Raw genomic sequence first — 17,728 nt, 5'->3', positions numbered from 1 at the left:
CTTGAAAATGCAGCCCAGAGGGAGCTGAACTTTATATACTGTCAACATCTCTCCAAGGACACAAAACACGAGGAGCTGCTTTAGTAGGAAGGAGAGTAGGAATACAAACCGAACTCATTACAAAAGAGATCGAAGCAAATCGAGGATTCCAAACAGCACAACACTTTCAGCTATTACAGCTGTCAGATACAGCGGGTTCATGTTTTGCTATGAACTCGTGATGATCTCAGAGACATGCAGGGTTAGAATTTTAAAAGAGATAGCTCTACTTACGAAAAACAACATTTTGGATTTCAGCACAACAGCAGGTGTTCCTGGAGGCGCAATTGGTGGAGCACTGGGAGGGATTGTTAAACAAAACTGCACGTTCCATTTCAGCTGACTTGCCTGGTCAGGGAACTGCTCAGAGAGAGAGCAGCACAGAGAAAGAACAGCAAAGTTCTCATGTCAGTGACATACACAGCTATGAAACAGGGAAGCACCACAATGTGCCTCTTTAGCTAAACCTGCAGATGTTGCCAGGTTTAGAGAAATCAGAGTAACTTTGAAAGAACTGAGCACAGTAACACAATCAGAAAGATTCTGGTCAGTCTATGCATGTGCCTGTTGCAACTAACATGTCTGCAGTTCCTTAGAATCATCAGTTTAAATGAGGAAATTCTGAGCGTTTCCAGGAAAGCTAGCAGCAAAATGAAAACTTCTCCAATAACATTAAATAACTTAGGTATAAATTTAGAGTAATTTGTGTCTTTGTAGATAAAGATACATCAGCTTTTTTTCAAAAATATAAGAACCAAAGTTGGGTGAATTAAATAAATAGAACAGATGACTTACCAGCTCCAGTTTCATGATGTGTACACAGTCCCTGAGGATGTGTGTGGGAGCCCCTAGTAACTTTGTGAAGGCTATCAGGGTGTTTGCTTTAAAAGGTGGTCCTGCAACCTAAAGAAAGACACTGTTTAGTAGTGTCTATTTAGATAATAAATATCAACCAGCATGCACAGCTCTTACATATCCCAGTGAAAGTCAGCAGGACTACTCAAAACAACACCAGAGATTAAAAGCAAAGCACGAATACATCAACATGCTTGATTTCAGTACATACCCTTGTTTCAAAGAACTTCTCCAAAACTTGTAACTCCTCTGATTTCCACTGTCCTGTATTTTCAGGTGTTACTTTCAGCTGCAAGGTCTGGTTGGTTTTGGGATTGAGAGCAACCCTGCATTTCAGTGCCTCCGTCTTAAACATTATGACACCTGGTTCATTGGAGTTTATTAACTGTAGCTGAATAAAAAGGAGATAGACAGTCAATTCATTAAATGGCATAAACTCACACACACAGACAGACACACAGACAGACACACTCACTCCCTCCCCAGATTGTAGTGATCAACCTCCCTTTCCAGAAAGAAACACGTGATATTTTAATACAGGTAAATTTGCCTTGAGAATTAAGTTTACGCCAGATTTGACTTCTTTCTGTCAGTGAATGCCATAGAAGTGAAGAGGCACATTTGTCTGTTCCAAACCCTAAAGCAACATTCCCAACTCAGTATTAACATTAACTAGTAACTCACTTCTCTGGAAATTCTGCCAAGGAATGCTATCCACAGTAATCCTGTGGCTGTTCTAGTAAACTCCCAATGGACATGCTAAACCCAAAGAACCCACAGCATCTGAAACTTAGATCATATAATTGGTCATAGACTTAGATCTGAAACTTGGTCATAGACTTGCTATTTTAACAATTACCAAATTTCACCTGACCAAATCTAATTTGTGTGGAAAAGAAGTGGAAATAAAAGATTTCTCTAAATTTTGACACTTCAGATGGCAAAAATTGGAAGTACAGCACAAGTCTAACAGCAAACAGTTATTTTATTGGAAGCATTTCAGTTTGTGTGTGATTTGAAGGACACAGAGCAGTCACATACCCACAGGTCCATTCAAGCTGAAACCCTACCGTTTCCTGCTGAATGATCCTCTGAAGATGCCTCCTCATGATCACTGACCCAAGGAATCGCTCAAGAGGGGAGCACAGATAGCTGCCAGCTAGTCCTGGCACAAGCCCAGGGGTAGGAGAGGGCAAGAGCAGAATATTCAAGGCACTGTGGGTGAGGATTGTAGGAATGGATGCAGCCCAAGAGCGCTGAGGTAGTTTCCGAGGGGGAGGCATGCTTGTTGGCATGATTTGGGAACCTGTGGGGACACAAGGACTTGCAGTAAGGGAGGATTTAAGCTGAAACATTAGATATATGTTCACTTCAATTATCTCTATTCATAAACCCTCTGGACCAAAGCTCAATCCTTCTTATTTTAGAATTTGCCTGCCTAGTGATAGGCATCAGACAGACAAGGAATTAGTTTTGACCCTGACCCCATGCAAAGAGTCTCAGTAACATTAAAACCCTCCTCCCTTTTCCTCTTTCTGCAGCATGCCAGCAGACAGCAAGTTTGCACAACAAACTCAATGGGATGTAAAGATGGCTAAATCAGACGTGCAAGAGCAGCATTACAAAGCTATGATGTGAAAAGTTAGTATTTGGGTTGGCAAATGTGCCTATCATTGCTCTCACTCTGAAGACTTTTCTCTTAGTCATGGAGTTCAATAGTTTCAGACTGATTTCTGCACTTCAAGAAAAGCTATCATCAATCCTGCTGACATTTATGCTGTATGCTTTAGGTCACTTTTCCAATTTGTTATTGAAGATTTGAAGTAGGACAGAATCAAGGCTTAATTTCCTTAGACATTTTACTGCACAAGGACAGGAAGGACTGTTAGACTTACATAAGAACTACCAAAAAGAACACAACTAGAAATATTTAACATGAGTGTTTCACAGTTAGAACACTGATAAAGAAGCCTACTTGTTCCAGCTCGTGGGGAATGAGAGGCATCAGGGATAGGTGAATGAAGGGAAGGGTTGGCTGGTGACATTCCAGGCATCCGTGCTGCTGGTGATGGACCAGAGACCTGCGGAGACCCCGGCCAGTTCCCTGCACGCTGACTGGGTGACATCATGGTGTAGGGTGAGCTTGGGTCTATGGTACCTACAGATGTTACAAGACCATTATTATTTCTTTAAAAAGTAAAAGGCTTTCTAATAAAAAATCTAAAAGAGGCTTACCAAAATCTGTAAGGCATGAAAGTGCCTGCAAGCTTTCAGACTACTTTTTACAACCACACCAAACACACGAGTGGGGGCAGAGAGTAAAAATCAAGACACAGATTTCAAGGGGTTCCAGGCTGTGTTTTTTAAAAAGTAGAATGTCAAGGAAAATAGTCATGTTCAACAAGTAATGGGTTCTAAACCAAAAGGAGCTCTTGTTTACAGATTTGGACTTCTACTGCTCCTTAGCAAAGGAAGCCTCAGCCAAACAGTTCCTTATTTATTCAGTATCTTACAGTTATTGCTGCAAAGGTATCTCTGCTCTACAGACTGATCAGAACCTTAAACCTACCCTGTGGTACATCTCTCTCACTTTGCTCATCTCAACAGTCAAACTGTTGATGTGTGGAAATTACCATCTGAACTGTTCATTTGTTGTGATCTATAGAACAGTTTCCAATGCACTGTGATTACACAAAGGATTGTTTTGGCAGCTTTCCAAAAAAACCAACCAAATTAATAAAGGAAACAACCAAAAGGCATATTGCTCACATACAGATATGTCAAACCAGCCAGACTTTGACAACATTTTCACATTGCAAGTATGTGGATTCCTAACCTGTTCCAATTATTTTTCCAGGAAATGTAAGTAGGGAAAATCCACTAACTAATCTAACAAAAGAAAATGCTCATTAAAAGCTGCAGCCACTGTTCTGCTACAAGACCACACTGAATTTCCCTACATTAGTAAGCAGAAAGGAGTGACTGAGAGCCAATTTTTAACATGTTAGGAACACCTCAACATGCCATGCAGCTACTTTTGACTACTGTTAACAATTAACACTCACATATATGAAAATAGCTACTTGAGCCAATGACTTTTTCTCAATTAACTAGATCTGCTCTGGAAGACTTAATTTTAAGAAGCAAATCTGCCCTCCCTGTCAGTACATTTACCTGCCAGTAAAGAACTCACCATGTGGGCTTGCAAAGTTAGCTGTTTGTCCCATTGTGATTCCAAGAGAGGAAGGTGAAGGAGTTGGACCAAAGGATGCTGGTGATGGTGCTCTTAAAGCCCCACTAGGAGAGCTTGCAGCATGCAAATTTCCTGATCAAAGACATCACATCATTTGACATACACATTTCCCATCTTTCTGTTCTAATTTTTTTCTATCAACTGCTCCCTCATTTTTAGGGAGACAGCAAACAAGATTCAGGAGAATTTGTTTTTGCACTCAATGGCTTTATTTTGTACATGCATGACTGTTATATTTTTCAAATTGATTTACCACACAAAGGAAACTTCCCATTATATCTGGCTTGAAGAATGGCATTTCCCCCCTGCCCAGCCCTTCCTCAAATTTAAATATTTTCAGCTGTTGTTCTACAACAGCTGGGAGCAGAAAGCAGAACTTTGGTGATGAAAAGCTTTTCTGAAAAAGCAGGTATTGAAAATTAACAGGTTTATGTCTTAGCAAGTTATAAACAGTAATGATGAAATGTCCCCATTATTACACAACTAAAGACAGCAGCTTTACTTAATGGGATTTTTTAGCTTCAAAATATACTTTCTAAAACATGCATGGCAGGACCCTGCTTTTTTTCCCCACAGTGTAAGGTCCATTCTCTTGGCTAATCTGGGGCTAAAGACAGCTCAAATAATAGAAAAAACATGCAAGCACAAAGACTTATTTTTCTAGGACAGGACCCAGCCATCCTACCTGGTGACTGTGTGTGCATCATGGACGGGGAGGGTGTCACTGTGTTGTGGTAGGAGGTGGGTGGTGAGGTGAGAGGATATGCTCCAGAGGCTCCTGCCTGTTTTGCAAATGGCTGAAATTGTCAACACAGGACAATAAAAACTTTTGATTATTTTGTACCAAAACAAAAAATAAGTATATACAGGAGAATACTAATCAGGCTTTGGTCTTACGGGTTCATCCACACAGTTGTTTGATTTTCTAGACTATCTTGTTTAGTACTCACTGTTCTTTTCAGTTTCTTCTAAAGACATAATACCTCTGTACCTCTCTCCTTTTATCTGTCACCCTGCAACAGCAAAGCCTCCTGACTCTCCCTCCCATCTTTTATCTTAAACAGTTGTTTTCCCTCCCTCAGTCCTTTGCTTCTAGGCAGCAAATCTCATGTGACCTTCCAAAGCTGCTGTTCGTATGCTAAGGGCTGTTTACACTGGAATGAGAAATGCAAAATAAATTAATACATTTTGCCCGAAGGGGAATTCTACAGCAGAGTGGGTTTATAGTCTCCCTTTCCATTTTGTTACTGCTAATCCCTTTAGAACATGAAGTTCTTAGAAATCTACTATTGTGGAAGACAATAAGCATTTATTTTGCCTGAAGGGTACCTGCTGTTGTGGCTGCTGTGGTGGCTGCTGGGGCTGGAGCTGTGATATCAAAGAATCCATCATGTCCCCTCCGATGGGAGAGGGTGGGTTGTCATCTTCATTTACAGATCGTCTCCGTGCATCCTGGTTGCTGTCAACAAACATGTTCAGGAATGTCTGTGGAAAAAGCACTTTTGTTAGCAGTCTGCCCATTTAAATTTTACTATACAAATGAAGGCAGTATTTGCTAAGCTTTAAAACTACCTTTATCACCTACAGCACATAGGAGACAGGCAAGTCTCTGGAACGAAATACTAGTGGGCATTCATTAATTACAGTGTCATTAGTCTGCAAAATATATCAATTAATAAACAGACACCTGGCTCTGTAACAAGAAATATTTCCAGTAAATTGAAATACCAACATTTTTATTCTCTCCTTAAAGATAAAGAAAAGTCTACACTTAAAAATACCTGTTCCAGAACAACTCCTGAGTATCCAGAACCTACAGGGCTGTTGTATCACACCTGCAACTGCCCCGTTTGGTTAAGAACATCTAAGTCACCTGCTCCACAGCATTCTCTTCTACCCAGAGGAATCTGCCAACTTTCTTGAATTAATTCCTCGTCTACCTTCCCATTTCCATTCTCTTCTACCACTTTACACTGATATCTACAATCTCTTTCTTTCCACTAGCTTTTCATTTGGCATTTGTTAAAGAGGTAGATGTTCAGGATCAGTTAAATGCAATATGAGAAAACCAATATTCAGTTGCAACAGTTAAAAAAAAAATTAGCAAGTTAACCTGTTCCTCAAAGGGTGCCATTTTACAGTATTTCAGTATAACTAGCACTGGTACAGGTATAATACCTGGCACAGGTATTCTGTCAGTGTGCAGTAATTTCTTTTTAAAGAAGAGTGAATCAGCACTGCATTTAGCAGCAAAGCCACAGGCTCCTGCCACATGCTGATGGCTACTGTTTTAGGAGAAGTTTCTGTCTAGAATCATCTGACATGGAGTATTGTCCCACCTGCAACTTATGAGCACTGTAATGCCACACAGAACAGTCTGTGAGGAGCAGCTGCTGCTAATCCTGGAGCACACATCAACAAAAGGATGCCTGAATACACAGATAAGAAAAAAAAAAAGCCTAGCACCTCATGTTATTTTTTTAAAGGAAATGTTTTAATTCAAACTAATTAACAGATCTACCAACAAATCAAAAACTTCCTTCTACGCCCAGAATTTTGGAAGGACCACAGATCTCCACAAAGAAAACCTTCAGCAAGCTCTTCACCTCACATTCACACTTCCAAGTGAGAAGCTCATTTCTTTACAAGCTGCCAGAGAACAGAGGGGTGCTCACCTTTAGCCCAGGGGCGGGGTAAAACCCTTCCACGATTTTGCTGTTGTCGAAGAGGCTGTAGGCGCCGTCGCGGATGGCCACCACGCCGCGGCTGCGGCAGTAGATGTCGATGCAGTACATGTTCCTGAAGGCCAGCCTGATGTGCGTGGGGGACTGGGGCAGGATGGAGAAGCACTGGTAGGCAGTGTTGGTGCGCTGCGTCAGCCCCAGCATGGGCACGGTCGGGAGCTTGTTGATGGCGTTTAGTGGAGCCTGAGTGTCAAACAAAACCTGGGACAGAGCGGAGAGCGAGAGGTCAGGCAGCTCGTCCAAAAGGAAAGGTCAGGGAAAATGAGGCATAGCAGGGAAAATTGCTTTCTGGCAATGAGATTCATAAACAATCATAACACCCTTGAAGAGAACAGCTTAATCTGAATTCAGCTCCCTAGTGTATTGCAATTCTCTTGATAGAAGATTTTAGAACATTACCTGTAACAACTGCACCACGTTTGGCGTCTTATTAAACATCTCCTGGAGCTGGTGCAGAATTGTGTTGTGACAGTTACTGCAACCTGAGTTTGGGCCAACTGTTCCCAGTGAAATATGGAACTTCTGCAGGATGGAGTTCCACTGAATGCTGATCTGCAATGTCACAAACATAAAATGGTCTTGGAAGCTAGAACAAGTAGGTTGTAATAACAAGGTTATAGTAAGAGATTATAGCAAGAAAGTTGGTCAGGTTTAATCTTCCCCCCATTTTCTATCAAACCTCAAAAGATTCATAATTCACCTTCCTCAAAAGCTGCTGAAGCTGTGAAGAAAAAAAAAGGCACCCTCAGGTTTAACACCCATTTAGCTGCCTGGATTGTTGGCAACCACAGAACTGGGCGCTTATATCAGCAACTCAACCAAAAAGCAAAAGAATCTTTTCTGCCAAATTGAGAGAGAGAAAATTGAACTTGAGAGATTTGTGGTGTGGAAAACTGATTAGAGAGTTGTTGGAGCTGGTCTGGTTTTGTTAAGTTACATTACTGGATAATATGTAAGGAAGTTAAAGTCCATTCTGCTGCTCTGGCTACTTACATACATATAACATACATATGTATGTATGTATACATATATATATATATACATATATATATATATATTTACACACACTTCTCATGAAAATGCACATAAAAATACTCTTAAAAAAAAAAAAGCTTAGAAAATGAACAGACAAAGGTCCCAGGAAGGAAATTTCAAGTGTATCAAGCTACTTCACATCAGTTGCACACGGAACTATATTCTTAATCTGAAATAAACATGCACTTACTTCCTCCTCTACCTTGCACTTAACACAAAGATGTGAGCAAGTACTCAGTTATTTAATTAATAAGTTGTAAATTCAAATATTACAGAGGAAGCGAGAGTTCTGAACAAGAGAACAGCACTGCTACAAAATAATCAATGAACACCTCATTGAAAGAACAGCACTACATTTAAAACTTTATTAGAGTCCTCTCTTTTAAGGCAGATTTAGGCATTCAGCTTACACATATCCATCCATATATCCCAGTACAGCAGTTAGCAGTAACAATACTAACACAAAGTTTTTCAGAAAAAGGCTGCCACTCTAGTCTTCATCAGTCAGAAGCATACAACTGTCCTTCCCACAATATAAAGCATCTAATAGAAATTCTCAAAAATACTGAACTTCTAGCAACCGAGCAAAGCAGCAATGTGGCACCCTCTGTCTTTTCTACATTCATCTATATTAATTCCACTACAAAGAAAAATTGTGCAGCAAAATTCTGAGAAGTCTAAGTCTACACATTCTGTTTTCAGTCATACATTTGAAATGCATTTAGGAGTTACTCACTGAGCTCCCCTTGGTAGTTCCATAACAAAGGATAAGTTTTCGATAGTTGTAGATCCGAACTTCTGAGAAAACGTTTAAGTGGTTGGGGATGTCTGTGGAGAGAAGAGGGAAGGGAGTTAGAGTGAGAAAATCACAGTCATCTGTGAGCCCACCACTTGGACAAAAGGGAGGTGATTCTGTACCTGGTAAGGACCGTGCAAACTCCAGGACACACTCGTACAGCCGAGCAATACTGCTCCAGTCATTGAGGAACATCTCGACCACCTTGCGCCCTCCAACTGGCTCCGACAACTGGTTCTCGTACGTCAGGTAAACGTGGCGGGTTGGTCCTGCAGTGTGAGGAGATGGGAAATACTGAGCAACCCCGTGGTTCCTGAGCTGTGGTTTACAGACTGTGAGTGAAATGTGGCAAGTGACCAGGAAGCACATTGAAATAACAAAGATGCATCAACTCAGCAGTCAGAATTTTGATTAAGGTACACTGCTGCTTATTAGAAATCTCAGGAGCAGACAGATGTCCAGTTACACCAGGACACTACAACTACAGTACCAGACAATGTAAACTACAAAGAAACAAAATTTACCAGTGTTCCTCAATGAAACTTGCCTTGTTCCCTGGATGAAGTGCTGTTCAGAGGGCAGTTTGCAAACACCAGCTCAGCCACCCACGTGCGATTATTTCTACCTTGTAGTCGGAAAGTGCAATCAAGAAGAGATCGGTCCAGAGCCTTCTGCGTTTCCTCATTTACACCTTTACAGGGAGGAATTCTATCATGACAAAAACAAAATCTCCATTAGACAGTGCAGTTCCACAAGTAACAACACTACCTTCTAATATCCCCTGAAGGACTCCCTAATCTGGACATGAAAGAATGAACAAATCAACGGCAAAGGCAGCTGGACTGCTCAGTGAGATAACCTGTTCCTCTTCAAGGACTGCAGTAAGTGTGTCACAAAAACACTCTGAGCTAAGACCACTTTTTATACAGGATTCAACACCTGCAAATTACAGACTGTTAAAGGATCTGTTGAATTGTCCTTATCTCCTGGTGAACTAAGAGCTCACCAATATAAAGCTCTTATACGGAGGAATAAGCCAAAAAAGATGAAAATAACTAAGTTCTGTGGCAATCTGAATTCATTTGCCTTGTAGAACAAGCTTGCTCTACATGCAATGAAGAACCTGGCAGTTCCCTTAGTACTCACTAATTTATTCGTATCCCAATGTGTGAATTGAGCTCAGGGGACAGACTAAATAAAGCTTAAGTAAAAACATGCCAAACTCCTTTTCAAATTCCTTGAGGATCTAGCCAGAAATCTCACGTTCTACCCTTAACTTCAGCTCACAAGTTCTCTGCTCATATGCAAAGTTAAAAAGGTAGGGCCTGATGCATTTGGACACTGCTGCCTTTATGTCACTGTAGATTTCTGCAGCAGAAAAGGAATTATGAAGGTTTTACTCTAGGAGGTGTCTTTGGGGTTTGTGGTTTTTTGCTTTAAACTTTATTTGTTGCAGATCCAGTTAGTGGCTGCTTGTGGCTGGATTCCTCAGGGTTAACACAGAGGCAGATACTATTGGCCTGCTTTTAAGAATTTCAATATAACTATTTCAGTAGCCTATATGATACAGAAGAATAGTAAATTTGCAGATCATGACAAACTGAAGGAGCCACTTAACATGCTGGAGGTCAGGGCTGCCCTTCAGAGAGATCACAGATGGCTGGAGGAACAAGTTAACAGGAATCTTATGAATTCCATGAAAACAAATGCCAAGTCCTGCACTTGGGCCTAAATAACCTATTAAATTACTGTATGATTCTCAGATATTTCCTCTACAACCTCTTTACCATGCAATTGTCTTTTCTGGGATTCCTGGCATTTTCCTCTGCAGTTTCACATAATTGTCAAATACCATATGGAGTATGTAGGCCTCTGATCTGATCTAAAATTGCATGAATCATGAATCATCACCACTTCTTCCTTAGCACTGCCTGGATTTAAGGATGGAGGACTGTCAAACTGTTTTCAGAGTCCCTCAGTTTAGGCTAATGAAGTGAAAAATCTGTAGTTGGCTCTTAGTCTACACTAATTTTCCCCTTTCTCTAGCACTGCTTCACATGCAAGTAGAAGACAGACAGTATTAACATCCCTCCAAAAAAATAAAAGAAAAAAAAACCCCAAACAAAAATCCTGTCCCTGTCCTGATATTCTTAATGTTATCTCCAAACAAGCCTCTTTTTTTCCTCTCAAGTGTATGTACAGTAATAAAATGAAACACAGAGAATATCCTCTTACTTTAATAAACGTATTGCATGGCTGAAGCCATCTCCTTCTACTTGTACTCCCTGGTGAGGAATGTCCATATTGGATAACTAGGAGTGAACAAGAAAAATGTTATTCCAAGTAAAAAGGCAAGCAAAGAACTTGCAACATTTTCAAGGACTTTTTTATTTCCCCCTGAGGGTGACAGATGTTTCACATCCTCAAGCACTGGAAAGCCAAAAAACAGTCTGTGCAAAACTGGTATAAAGTTGTTTCCCAACCCTTCCCACAAGTGCATCTTTCATCCTCATTTTCCCTTTTCCCTCAACTTTTCAAGCTTTTTGCAGTGCTTTGTACTAAGAGAAGCAGCTCTAACAACTCAGACTAGAGCAACACAGTGCAGAAGACTGAGTCACCGGGGCTCAGCTGGCAGGGGAACTCCAGAGTGAGCACATGACCACAAGAGTCACATCTAGACACCAGAATCAGCAGCAGGGGAGGGGAAGAAGGAAAAAAAAATTTTTTAATACCTACCTCTATCCGAAGCCCTATAAAGGGCATATTTGTATCACACATGGCTACAATATGAGCTAGCACTTTATTGAAGGCACACATTTCTCCCGACCGTTTTGGCTTCTTGGGTTCTATGGAACATGGATCTCCAGATAACTAGAATTAAAATAAAGACCAATGTACTTGTATATTTGGAGTAAACACTGAAGATATGTCAGAGAATAACCTCATTCATCTAAGTGTTAAATGAATCACACCCTAAGCACAAACTCCTGGAAGGATCCACTTCAGGACTGAAACAATTCAGTTAAAGCCTGTCCTTAAAACAGTACTTGTAGATCACTGAGCCATGTCAGCCTGGCCCCAAGAAATAACTCTTATCAGCCCCTGCAAGTCCTTCAAAATCCACACATGGCCCAAAGTGTATCACCCAGATAGCAGCACGCTACAATATACACACACTCCTCTGCACAGAGCTCTGCCTTGGCTCTGAGAGCAGCAGAGCAGGCCTGGCATGAACTGAAGGACAACTGTTACAAAACACTTTCCCAGCATCTCCCTAGGGAAGCAGTCCAAAGTAAGATGTCAGTCATATAAACACTGGAAACATGGCTACTGGAGCTGGCATTGATGCTCAGAACCTGTGTTGAGCTTTCATGCTCTGTAACCACCCCCGTGGCTTTTGGAACACGTACCTTGCGCTTGACACCACTTTTCATTTGTTTGCCACTTTTTGTGTCCAGTACCAACTCTTCAATGTTTGGTTTGAACTGCTGTAGTAAAACTGCAGTGGCAGGGCTGTCATCTCCTTCAGCATAGCTCACAGACAGAAAATGGTACTTGTACTCTAGCTCTGTGGGGTTACCAGGAACATCGAACATTTCTACAACCTGTATTTAAACAAAACAAATCGAGAAGGTTCTCAAGCTATGAGTAAGTCTAATTCAGTTCCTATCCTTTCCTCTTCAAAGAACAGACATTTGTTTTTTCAATGTATTATTACTATGGCTAGGAAAGGTAACCAAGAAGAGAAGAAAGACCAAACCTTCCAGGAAACACAGAGAATGGGAAGGTTGCTGACTAATAAATCTGTATTTGCCTTCTTCTCTGTGAACCCGAGTGCTTAACAAACTCACAGGAGAAGGGAGCGGGAGGAGAGAATTAAGCATTACATCAACCACTTGGCTGCTAATGTTAAGAGTTAACAGTACAACAGACTGCCTGGGATATCCATGACAGGAAGCAAAAGACAGAAGCACTTTTCAGTTACTTACAATGTAGTACTGGGGAAGGCGAGTGAGTTTGATGAACAGTTTGTGTTTGGAAAGGTTTCCCACTGGGTGGCTGGCATAATTAGCTAGCTGAAGAGTTTCACTGCTCACTGTAGGCAGATGTTTTATAGACTGTTTGCAGCGCTGCTGTCCAAGCCAGAACCTTGCATGGAAATAAAGGTATTAGTACCCTGAGATGGTTTCATGATTCTAATACACTGCAGTGTATTAGAGCATTAGTGTCAAATTAGGAGTCAGTCATATTCTAAGCCAACATCTATCACTGAAGCACAAGTTAAATAAAGAAAAATCACGTAGAAAATTTCATTACTTTATATTTTCTTATCACTGTCTTTACATCTTGTCTTCAGCTTAACAGACAGCTGTTAGTTCAAGAAGAAAAGCCCTGAAATCATTTGCTGAATAAATTTTTATATACTACAACATGAAATTACAAACATTATAAAACACAGAAGGAAAACATTAAAAAAACCATGCAGATTGCAGTCATCTGACAATCTGGAATCTTCAATTACATTTTGGTATAGAAAGGAAAATCTTTGCTCCCATATGCTGCTAAGCAATACAGTAAAAGAAAGTTACTGAAGCTGGATGTCACTCTGAGCTATGTTATAAACAAACTCATTCACCTGAATAAGTTTGGAGATGAAGACACCAAATTTATTCTCATGTTTGGAATTAAACTTTGTCCTACTCCAATGGATTTTGCCTATAGTGGCAAGGCCAGGGAGACCAGCTAGGCTTGAAAGGGCTCAGAAATGCATGGCTTGGGTATTCATTAAACTTCCACTGACAACAGCAGTGGGAAGTGTGGGTGCTCAGCACCTCTCCATCACAATACACCACATTTATTGTCACAGATACATGTCAGATACAGCTGCCCTAAAAGATATTCTGTGGACTGCTGAGCTTGCTCAGAAACTGCAGCACTACCCAAGCCATTATCTCAAGTACATTATTTATAACAAAGGGAGGTTGATTAGTTTCTCCAGGGTGCCAGTGCTTCATGCATCATCAAGCTTGTTTTAGAAGCAGAATTCCTCAAATAGAGATTTCACCCTGCAATTAACTCAGAGCACTGGGAATTTCCAAAAGACAGAGCAGGTGGAACTCAGTTCTCATGCAGATGCAAACTGTGTTTGCATTATTTGCTACAACCTCTTATGGGAGCCAAATGTATCTTGTGCTTATATCTCAGGGCTTTATGGAAGGAAGATTAGAGACTTAAACCAGCAAGGGCTGAAGTGCAAGAAGATAAATAGGTATTATTTAAATCATCCTAGGCCACTTCCTGGTTTTTCCTCTGTATTGTGAGAAGTGAGATCATTCTTGGTGAGAAACAAGCAGAGTTCAGCTGTAGAAACAGTGGAATAAAGGACATAGAAGATGAACATGAAGAGAAAAAGAGATTCTCAGGAAGCAAGTGGTCTGCTACTTCAAAGTGAAAAGACTTCAAGCAAAGTGTGCATATAGCAATGCATGAGGCTACCTGTAAGGGGGAAAATTAAAGCAGGGCTATGGAATGAATTCCAAATAAAACCAGACCTTCCTTCACTGCTTAGAAGAGATGACAAATACTCAAGGTTGCTTACAATAGTGAGAAAGTGTAACTCCTAGTGTGGTACAACTCAAAGCCATGCAAGTGTCCTCATCCAGAATACAAATGTGGTGATTCATTCCATGCAAACAAAGGGAATTGTACAAGTCACTCACTTGAGCTGCTGAAGCCAAGGAATGATTCGCTTCATATCATCATTAACAGACTTCTCTATGTCATCAAGAGTCAGCTGATCTGCAAGAACATCAGGTGGGAGAACGGTCTTAGCATCAGTCCTTCAAACAAAACTTCAAACTCTCACAGAAAGCGTCTCATCTAACTGATCTCATAAACATGTAACAGCCCAGGTTCAGGCTTCAAGGGGGACCTTCTGGTCCAATCTTTTGTGGGGAAGAGAGCAGAGATGAGATGATCTAACTGCATCTTGAACATCTCCCAGTGATACAGACTCCACCAAAACTCTCAGGGGGTTGTTTGATTTCTATGTAAAGAATTGCTTTCTCATATTGAGATTAAACTTCTGATGCAACTTGAAACTGTTGTCCCTTGTACCAGCAGATGATTATAAAGCTTATAAGACCACAGCAGGATGTTATTAACCAAATAAACTAAAAGAACTTCCTTTCTTTTCTTAAGCAACATGAAACCTGAAGCTATGGCTTAAACAGAAGTAACTCAAACTGTATAAGGTCACATCATAGAATTGTCACTCAGGTCCACATGAAATGACCCCATCCATTACCAGCACAAGCCAGGAATCATGAGTCATAAAGAATATAAAGTGCATTGACCCCCAGCAATAATTATCTGTTGTCCTCTTAAAGCAATCTTTAAGTGTCACTGAACTGTGACACTTAAGCACTAAGATCCTCTTTTCTATTCCTCAAACTCCAATACCTAGATTTTGAACCAAGTGTGGGGTTCATTTGCTCACAAAGCTTTGCAGATCTGACAGAATTGCTCCCACAAAATTACCTCATAGCGCAGGATTCTTGCAAGATATGAAATATCTCCTGGTTTTGTGCCAACTTACCAACACCATACAGCATCAGCTGGAACATTCCAGAGTGGAGATCAACAAATACATGCAGGCACTCTGATCGACCACATGGTTCCAAAATTGGAATTACAAGAGTTGGGAGAGCCGTCTCAATGAACGCTAAACAAAAAATGGTGTTAATAATTTCACTCAAAATTCAAACTTATATTAAAACTTAGCCAATTATAATCAAAAACCCTGTATGTTTTTAGAGAAACAAACTTTACTTGCACATTATTATAGTGTTGACATAGAGAGGAATCTGAATATAAGAATTTCTCTGTGAAAACAGTGACAAACCAATGAGAAAAGGCAGACCAAAATTGAAGATTATTAATCCTCAAATATCCTTTAACTCACTGCTTCACAATTATCAATCTAAATCCCAAAAGTTTCAATATCAGTTTAAGGAAAGTCTCATCCAAAACTAGTTTAAAAATTTGCTTTCAATTCTGAACAAAAACAACTTTTACAGTAAGCAAATTTTAACCCTTCAAGCCAGACTACAATATTCTACCAGCTTCATTTATTATACTGCATTTAGATGTATGGGTATTTTACAATTATCAATGCAGAATAACTCAAAGCTAAGTTTTGTTACTTTTGAACACATTCCCCTTGATTTTTTAAAATTTAAATTAATGAAAACAAGAAACATCGAGAGAAAAGGAAACCATCCATAGACACAACTGGAAATTAACTAGAAAACTTCATCAGAAAACACCTACAATTGTCATTAACATTGTAGCTCTTAAGAATGGCTTTCAGCTCCTGGAGTTTTTGATGAGATCTTGCATGGACACTGTCTATTAGGAGTTTTTCTATTGATAGGTGGTCAATCTGTAAAAAAGAAAAATACTTGAGTAAGCTCATATTTGATGTGTAGACTTTCTGCATTAGCACACTGGAACAAAGGTACTTAATGAAACAATCACTTCAGAAATAATTTGCTTAGAACTGTGGTGAGCCATGCTGACTATTAACTCAAGGATTTGGAGCACTGTAAAATACAACCAGCTACCATGAGATTCTGTCTGTGCAGGCAGTGGGAGGAGTTTTGAGCTAAGATTAAAAGAAAGTATAAAAGACAGTTCACAAATTATGCTGTTGCCATTCCCTGTGCAGACCTACTTGTTCTGGACCAAGGTTGGTCCATTTTCAGCTTAGCTTTTTTTCTCAGCCATGGTAACTAGCTTAAGCTAAACCAAAAAAGACTCCAAACACAAAACACCCCAAAGCAACACTTCATTAGGATATGGTTGCCTCTACACAAACACACATGCAGCTGTAACATGAAATCCAACAAGTTTAACAGGGTAACAGTGCAGTGACAGACACTGAGTATGGCTAATCCTACTGAACACAGAAGGATCTAGGGGCTTGCATCTACATTCTGTTGCACTGCCAGAATCATCAACATGAATGTTGAAGCTCATGCCACCACTTATATTCACTGTAACTTACTTGTACAATCTAAATTAAAGCATTTGCAATCACATTCATTCACATTCCAGTCACATTATTCATGTATTTTGCATAAGCAAAGCTCCAGATTACAGCAAAACCTTTTTTCTAGGTAATCTGACATTGCTTTGAAAGCTGTTCAAGCTGAATTAAACTCAAATTGTATTCTAGTGTAGGAGATAAATGCAGAAGAGAATTATATATTTGGTGCAAGCTTTTGCATACCAGAATGACCTTCCCCTAAAGACAAGCTTTGCAAGACAAGGCCTTAAAAATCATGTCTTTATCCACTACAACATTTCACCTCAGCAGCTGCAATGGGTTAAATCTCCCCCTCTAAGTAATTACATGTTCTATAGCTCCATCCAATTTTCAGTAGGTTAATGCAGAACAACCTGCTCAGATAAACATGTTTGTTTGTGCCACTGTTTTATACAATATCTTAAACAAACAGAAACCCAGTGTGCCATCTACGTCATTACAGCTGAGATCATTACTCAAACACTACAACAGCACTGTATTTACCACAGCTGATAATGTTTCTAAGCAAGTCCTCATAAAGGGGGACAGCATTAACTTTGATACATCTCAAATTTACAGTGGCCTCATATCTTAATTTACAGGCTGCAGACTTGATTCAGTGAGCTTAGACTGTGTCAGCTCCAGGGGATCTTCAGCAGATGCTGAAAATAAAGAGTACATTCTTAAAATTACACATAAATACAGCACCTTCACTAAATCAATTCTATATTTAGCAGCTAAATTAGTAATTGTAGTATATATTTACTATACTAACAGTAGAATTTCTACTCTAGAAGGAGAGTAGAAGGCTACCATGCTTCACTTGGTTTCCCACATCCCCCTGTAGCTGAAACCTTGGTAGTTCTTGACATTCACCATGCAGACTTGTCTGTCAGCATTGGTAACATGATGGGCCA

General features: G+C 40.1%; 1 protein-coding gene across 1 annotated transcript in view; it reads right to left on the bottom strand.

Moving 5' to 3' along the window:
- The window catches only part of MED14 (mediator complex subunit 14), a 34,719-nt gene that overhangs the window by 4,661 nt on the left and 12,330 nt on the right, over positions 1-17,728 (bottom strand). Inside the window, exons 10-29 of the mRNA XM_064706559.1 lie at positions 16,055-16,166; positions 15,321-15,446; positions 14,443-14,521; positions 12,712-12,871; positions 12,133-12,327; positions 11,459-11,593; positions 10,958-11,034; positions 9,270-9,430; positions 8,845-8,991; positions 8,663-8,754; positions 7,291-7,443; positions 6,823-7,092; positions 5,477-5,632; positions 4,833-4,944; positions 4,088-4,219; positions 2,870-3,052; positions 1,965-2,200; positions 1,106-1,285; positions 835-942; positions 274-399 (exon numbers count right to left, since the gene is read on the bottom strand). Of these exons, the coding sequence (XP_064562629.1) occupies positions 274-399; positions 835-942; positions 1,106-1,285; positions 1,965-2,200; positions 2,870-3,052; positions 4,088-4,219; positions 4,833-4,944; positions 5,477-5,632; positions 6,823-7,092; positions 7,291-7,443; positions 8,663-8,754; positions 8,845-8,991; positions 9,270-9,430; positions 10,958-11,034; positions 11,459-11,593; positions 12,133-12,327; positions 12,712-12,871; positions 14,443-14,521; positions 15,321-15,446; positions 16,055-16,166 (2,940 nt within the window). The remainder of the gene's footprint in view (positions 1-273; positions 400-834; positions 943-1,105; positions 1,286-1,964; positions 2,201-2,869; positions 3,053-4,087; positions 4,220-4,832; positions 4,945-5,476; positions 5,633-6,822; positions 7,093-7,290; positions 7,444-8,662; positions 8,755-8,844; positions 8,992-9,269; positions 9,431-10,957; positions 11,035-11,458; positions 11,594-12,132; positions 12,328-12,711; positions 12,872-14,442; positions 14,522-15,320; positions 15,447-16,054; positions 16,167-17,728) is intronic.

This window comes from Zonotrichia leucophrys, chromosome 1 (genome assembly GCF_028769735.1).
Source record: "Zonotrichia leucophrys gambelii isolate GWCS_2022_RI chromosome 1, RI_Zleu_2.0, whole genome shotgun sequence".
NCBI lineage: Eukaryota > Metazoa > Chordata > Aves > Passeriformes > Passerellidae > Zonotrichia > Zonotrichia leucophrys.
This window is presented reverse-complemented; position numbering and strand designations above follow the sequence as displayed.